The sequence below is a fragment of the Tubulanus polymorphus genome, chromosome 7, assembly GCF_964204645.1.
Source record: "Tubulanus polymorphus chromosome 7, tnTubPoly1.2, whole genome shotgun sequence".
Classification (NCBI taxonomy): domain Eukaryota; kingdom Metazoa; phylum Nemertea; class Palaeonemertea; order Tubulaniformes; family Tubulanidae; genus Tubulanus; species Tubulanus polymorphus.
Window position 1 is genome coordinate 8,124,279 of NC_134031.1, and position 6,000 is coordinate 8,130,278.

General features: G+C 36.6%; 1 protein-coding gene across 1 annotated transcript; it reads right to left on the reverse strand.

Moving 5' to 3' along the window:
- Window positions 1–260: 260 nt before the first annotated feature.
- Window positions 261–6,000, reverse strand: LOC141909305 (uncharacterized). The gene is made up of 2 exons (XM_074799711.1): window positions 5,919–6,000; window positions 261–5,534 (listed from the first exon to the last, which is right to left on the reverse strand). The coding sequence occupies exon 2, from the start codon at window positions 5,485–5,487 to the stop codon at window positions 2,725–2,727; it is 2,763 nt and encodes a 920-aa protein (XP_074655812.1). The 5' UTR covers window positions 5,488–5,534; window positions 5,919–6,000; the 3' UTR covers window positions 261–2,724.

The following is a 6,000-nucleotide window of genomic DNA, read 5'->3' on the forward strand; positions in this document are numbered from 1 at the left end:
AATTTTCTCCAGTTTTAACCTGGCATTAAAACGAAAAATTTTCGTTTTATCGTGCGATGAAACGACTTTTTCTCGTGTTAACGCGGTAATTTTCGTTGTATTGCGCGATAAAATGACTTTTAGGCGTCTTTAAAAAGAATAGCAATGTGTGTGATTTTTTTACGTGGCCCGAATCAGCCACCATAGTATGTGCCTGGGCTTCAAAATATAAGACAGAAAGAACATGAACATTAACATTTTCTTCATACATATTCGTAAAATTTAATATCACACATTTTTGAAAATCTTTCACAGAAATTTCTACTTTCAGAGATATTTTCCCATCAATCTAACCAACATCTATTGATATTGGTATTGCCTACCAGCAATGAGTTTACACCGGGTTCACGTGATAATCGATGTTCAACCCCTGGGAAGCGGATGTGAAGGAGTGGGCGGTTTTTATGCTCCGAATGCAAGCGGGTTGAGAAGCTATACGCTCGGCAAGCGCATTCGCTTAATTTAAGGATTTAATACATATATATTAATGTATGTTAGGGATTCGAGGATAAAGCACATCATGGAGTAAAGGCATTTACCGATAATGCCTTTTAAACATGCACAGCAAACCTCGTCCATTACTCGGACAAAGTGGGTCAGGCAAAATTGGACCGAGATAATTTTAAAGCAAGTGGGGAAGGGATCTGAACGAATAAGGTATATCCAAGTGAGGCGAGGTTGTACCTCATCATAGCAAAAAAAGGGCATGGGAAGAAATCCTTAGGAATTTACAAATTTCCTCGTGCCAGATACATTCCGTTCCACTCAATGTCCTCTCACGAAGCATCCCACAACTACATGTACTGACAATTAGAACAAACGTTAGGTTTTTCAGTTTTGATGTTTAATGATAAAATATAGAACAATTAACAAATAGTAGCCTGATAGATCAAACATTATCAGAAGACGGAGTTAGACTCATAAATATGAAGGTCCAAAAGGCTGTGTGGAAATGATAATGCCAATAGAAAATGTCTGATCTCCTTAAGCTGACTTCTTAAAGCTTTACGTATTGTAATGTTTGATACATACATGGTAAACTATATAAATTCAACGTACTTTTGTAAACACATTCATGCTTAACTTGATAAAATATCATCATAGAAACAATATATACATGTATATATTTCCTCATTTTCAGCCTCAGGTCAGGTCGCCGATACATACAGTTAGTGTTCCAAATGCACTAATCAATTGAACATCCAAAATATCTGCTCTGCAACAGTTATGGAATAAGCGTCTTAACAGATTCATTTGAAAAAATATGGTGATTTTTGAGTGAAGAAATTGGGTCATAATAACACCTTCCAACTTCTGGATGTCCAGATCATTGCCAATGAGAAAATTCAATAAATGCGAATAATACTAGGGTTATACATCTCATCACATAGGTTTGTCGATTTATCTTACAAGCACACTATAATAAGCATAGGAAAATAATCATATGAACTTAGATAACACTATAAACCGGGATAGATGAAAATCATGCATACTCACAATAACGCCACGTTGTAGCGCATACTCATACTCATGCTTAATACTTATATAAGCATAGGACTATAGGTGCAAGCAATTTATTCTTCTACAGTTTGTTCAGGCATACTCGCAGACATTTTTCTTTAAATTCCCAAGGATGAATATTTCTATACACAGTTGAGGATTTAATAAAAATATACAACTCACTCTTTATTCTACGATAAAAATGGCTACCACATAACAAGTTATTACTGTACCTTAACCCATGATACCAAGAGGCTCCTAAGACATTCTTTTATCACATTATTTCCCTGTCATATTGATCAATTTTTACCTGAGCACCACCTTCTGAGAGTTGAAACAATATCACAAGTACAGACGAAATCAAGGCCAGACAGCAATGGACATTATCATATCACAAAAATCATAATGTGAAACTAGTATATACCTGTAAATATTTTCCATTTTACAAGCTTAGTATATATTTTTCCTGCTGTTTTCTTTTCAAATTTCTATTTTCCTCATTCACAATCATGTTTCATGTATACAAAATATAAGATGCATTACTAATAATAACCTTACTACGTTCTTTATCACAGTGTGAATAATCATCATCATACTATCACAGAATGAACAATGTAACCTTTCATACTTTTGCCAACAAACCCTAGTGATCAAGAAATGCACGGTATACTGGCTGTGAGCAACTCAGCACTTCAAATAAAATTCCCTTGTACATGTTTTCGGTTGCTTCCTCATTTTAACTGTAAAAAGTAAATATATCTGTACATACGTATAATGTTGGATTTTCAAGCTATTGAAAGAAACAGAGTTCAGTCATATTACATATATCATTGCTACCATGTAAATTTACTTATATAGCGATTGCTGAGGTGAGACTTACACACTACAGTATATTAAGATATAATTTGAAGACGTGTTATACATATGGTTTACGTGTATCAACAACTGGATGTCATAGTGTGTATCTGGTAGCAAGTAATCATTTGAGCTATAAATATACTAGATTCAAGTGAGTCTCCGACTTATTCTGGCTTTGGTACAGAAGAATATTTGAAAATGAGGAGACAAAACACAACCCAACATTTTTGTTCGGCTTGAACGTTTATCCGACCAGCAAATGGTTCATCATATATAGGAAAAGCCACGACCCCCGTCAACGGCCATTCTACTTGGCACGAATACATATCACTGCGCCTGAATTACAACATTATTTTCATCTGGTTCAACAACAAATAAAACATTGTTATTATCGTGACCAATATCATGATCATCGAGGATTACATATTCTACGCTATTTGAAACACCAATATCTTCCTCATTGGGCTTTACAATAGTTTCCGCATGAATTACATTAGTTTCATGATTTGGTAGAAATGAGCTTCCGCGTGTCGCATTATTGACATCTCGCTTTTGCATTTCTGGCAATTCCGGATTTATTTTGGAGTGCATTGTGAGAACTATTTCCCCAGCTATTTCGGTTGAATCTGTGAGCTCTTTATCATTGCTATTCTGTAGACGTTTTCTCGTAGATATCCGTGGATGGAATGGCAAGCCACCACTCTGAGCCCGTTCATGCCGTGATTCATGCTTGCGCAGATCTGCTGTGCGACAGAATCGCATTTGACAATGCTGACATTCAAATGGTTTCACATTCTGGTGTCGACGCATGTGAACTTTAAGGTCATAGTTTTCTGCAAATTTTGCATCACAATGTTTACATTTGAAATTCTTTTCACCTGTGTGCGTTTTGTAATGGCGTCGAAAGTGCTCAATTCGTACAAATGATTTGTCGCAAACATTGCAGACATGCATTTTACCACTATGCACGCATGATACATGCTTGACAAGTCGTTTCTGGATTGGAAATCGTTTCAGACACTGTGAACATTGGTATGGCTTATTCGCTAGTTCATTCGAAGTGCACAATGGTGGCAAAGATCCAGATTCGCGTAGGTGGATCTTTACGTGTTCTTTACAGCCTGAACTCTGAACGAAAGCTTTACCACAGTAGCCACAAACATATGGCTTCGAACCACTGTGAATTCTCAAGTGTCGATTCAAATTTGATTTATGAGTGAATGATTTCTCACACACATGACACACATAGGGTCGCTCCCCATTATGAGAACGCTGATGCAGATGTAGATTAGTGAGCAACTGGAAACTCTTGTGGCAGATATCACAGATGTACGGCTTTGGCTTATCAAAATTCTCTGAATTATCATTGTTACCAGATATGGGTTTCATGTCATGATAACCATCTGCTTCAACCATTTCATTTTCAACCATAGGATCACTACTGCTGAGAATATCCGAACTGTTGGCATCAACAACTTCATCATCATTCCCATTGTTCCTGTCATCTATCAAACTCATTACTTCTTTATGCTTGACACTGGAAGAAACCAATGCTGATGGACTATGTATGGTGTTTCTAACCATTACCACTTCGTTTTCTTCACCAGAGGTGGTTTTCTCATTCACAGCTGTTACCTTGGTGGGTTCAACATGATCTGCACATCCACCACAGAAGCTTTGACTCTCTTTTGAATTTCCTTCATGTGATTGTTGATTTTCTTGAGTTTCGTGCCATTTTCTGATAGAATCAGAAACATGCTCTTTGCTTCCCCCCTGTACTGAATCAATGTTAATTAAGTTGTCATTTAGATTCAATTCCTGTAATTCTGATTTATTTTTCCCATGGTCATTATTGATTACAATTTCAGTCAGGTTCTCCATCATGTTCTGCGAATCAACAATATATTTTGAGTTCAATTCTCCGACATCATTCTGAGGCACAGTCATCTCATCAGTTTTGCTAGCATCAGTTGTTGATGAAGTTTGAAGTGCACGAGACATCATTTCAGGCTTTGTGCCATCAGTAATTTCTGATGGCACCATATCAGCTTTTTTAATCACTAACCGTTTAACAATCACTTTTTTACTCCTTTCATTCATACTTTTCATTCCCTTCATCTGGTCATGCTTGGGGAGTTCAGTCGATGGCACTGTACATCTACGTAGACACATTTCCCCATTTTCTGAGATTATTTCAATTGATGATTTCTTTTTATCACTTTCACAACATACTTGTCTGCTTTCATTGGCAACCGATTTTGCTTGCAGTTTTGCAATTTCATGGATAGTACCATTATTAATAGCAGGGCCAATTACAAAGTGATTGGGGGTCATGGTAACTGGTACATGTGGTGACCTAAAAGCAGTTGTCATGACTGGATGTGCTAGAACATTTTGGTAAGTAGGAGATAAAGCGGAAGCAACTACTGGCTGAGGTGACTGAGTAGCAACAGAGCTTAATGAGTTTTGAATTTTCTCCGAAGTCGTCCCTGGTGGCAAAATGTTTATGGTGTTCAATAGTTCACGCATTTCTGAGTTGTTGTTTTCAATCATACTATCCGTGATATCGCCAAGATTTAAAGATGAATCCCAGGCCTGATCGATTAGCGATGTATTTGACATCGGTACTCGTTCAGAATCCTGAAGACCAAAACCTTTACTGACTAAAAACTGATTTTCCCCAGAGACATTCAAAACTTCATCATCAGATGATGGTATGCCTGGCATTTCAGAAAAAAATGGTTCTACAATGTCACCAGGGCATTGCTCAAATGCCATATCCAAAAGTGGCGATTCTTCAATTTCATCATTTTCACAGGCATTAGATTTTAAAGAAGAACTTTGAGTTGACGTATAATCCTTATTGATATATTTATCAGTGTCAGTGTCTATAATTTCAGGTTCAGAATCCTCTTCAACGTCTTGAGCTGAAGCTGATGATTGTGGCAGTGGATCGGGCAAGATTTTTGGAGCAATCTTTCGAGTTTTCTTCTGAAATTCTGGTGGAGTGGGTATAACTATATGACCTAAAATCTGTCCAGTATTTGCATCCTCAGCATGCCTTATAAGATGTTTCTTCAGATTTTTCATGTCTCCATAACTTTTTGAGCAATGGCCACATGTAAATGGCTTCTCTCCTGGAAACAAGAAAGAATAAATAATCAATGCCATAACAAACAAATGCAATAACATTGAATTAAATCACATACATTTGCATGAATATATGGCCAAAAAATTTAACCTTTTTTCTCATTTTCATAATCCCTAAAAATAACCCGGCAGGCAGGTGTTTATCTGTATCTATTTAAAAAAGAAACATAAATGTTTGGAAATATTGACCAGGCAGGCAGTATTTTTATTTTTAACAAATATATTTGGAAGCAACCCTTCTTTAATTTTTCTTAAGTTTAATGTGTCATAAAGAGGTTCGTGGGCATTCTCAGAACTGATAAACATTATATCTGGAATATCCCACTGATTGAAAACATTGTCAAAAATGTCTTTTACAGCCTTCAACATGCCTTCAATATCTTGGTTGATTCACACGAAGGACCAAGACCAAGGCAGACAGACAGGTCTTTTCAACTTTGTAGTCTAACTTGA

Coding starts and splice junctions, on each gene's coding strand:
- LOC141909305 (XM_074799711.1), bottom strand. CDS start 5,487: ATGAAAAATCTGAAGAAACATCTTATAAGGCATGCTGAGGATGCAAAT.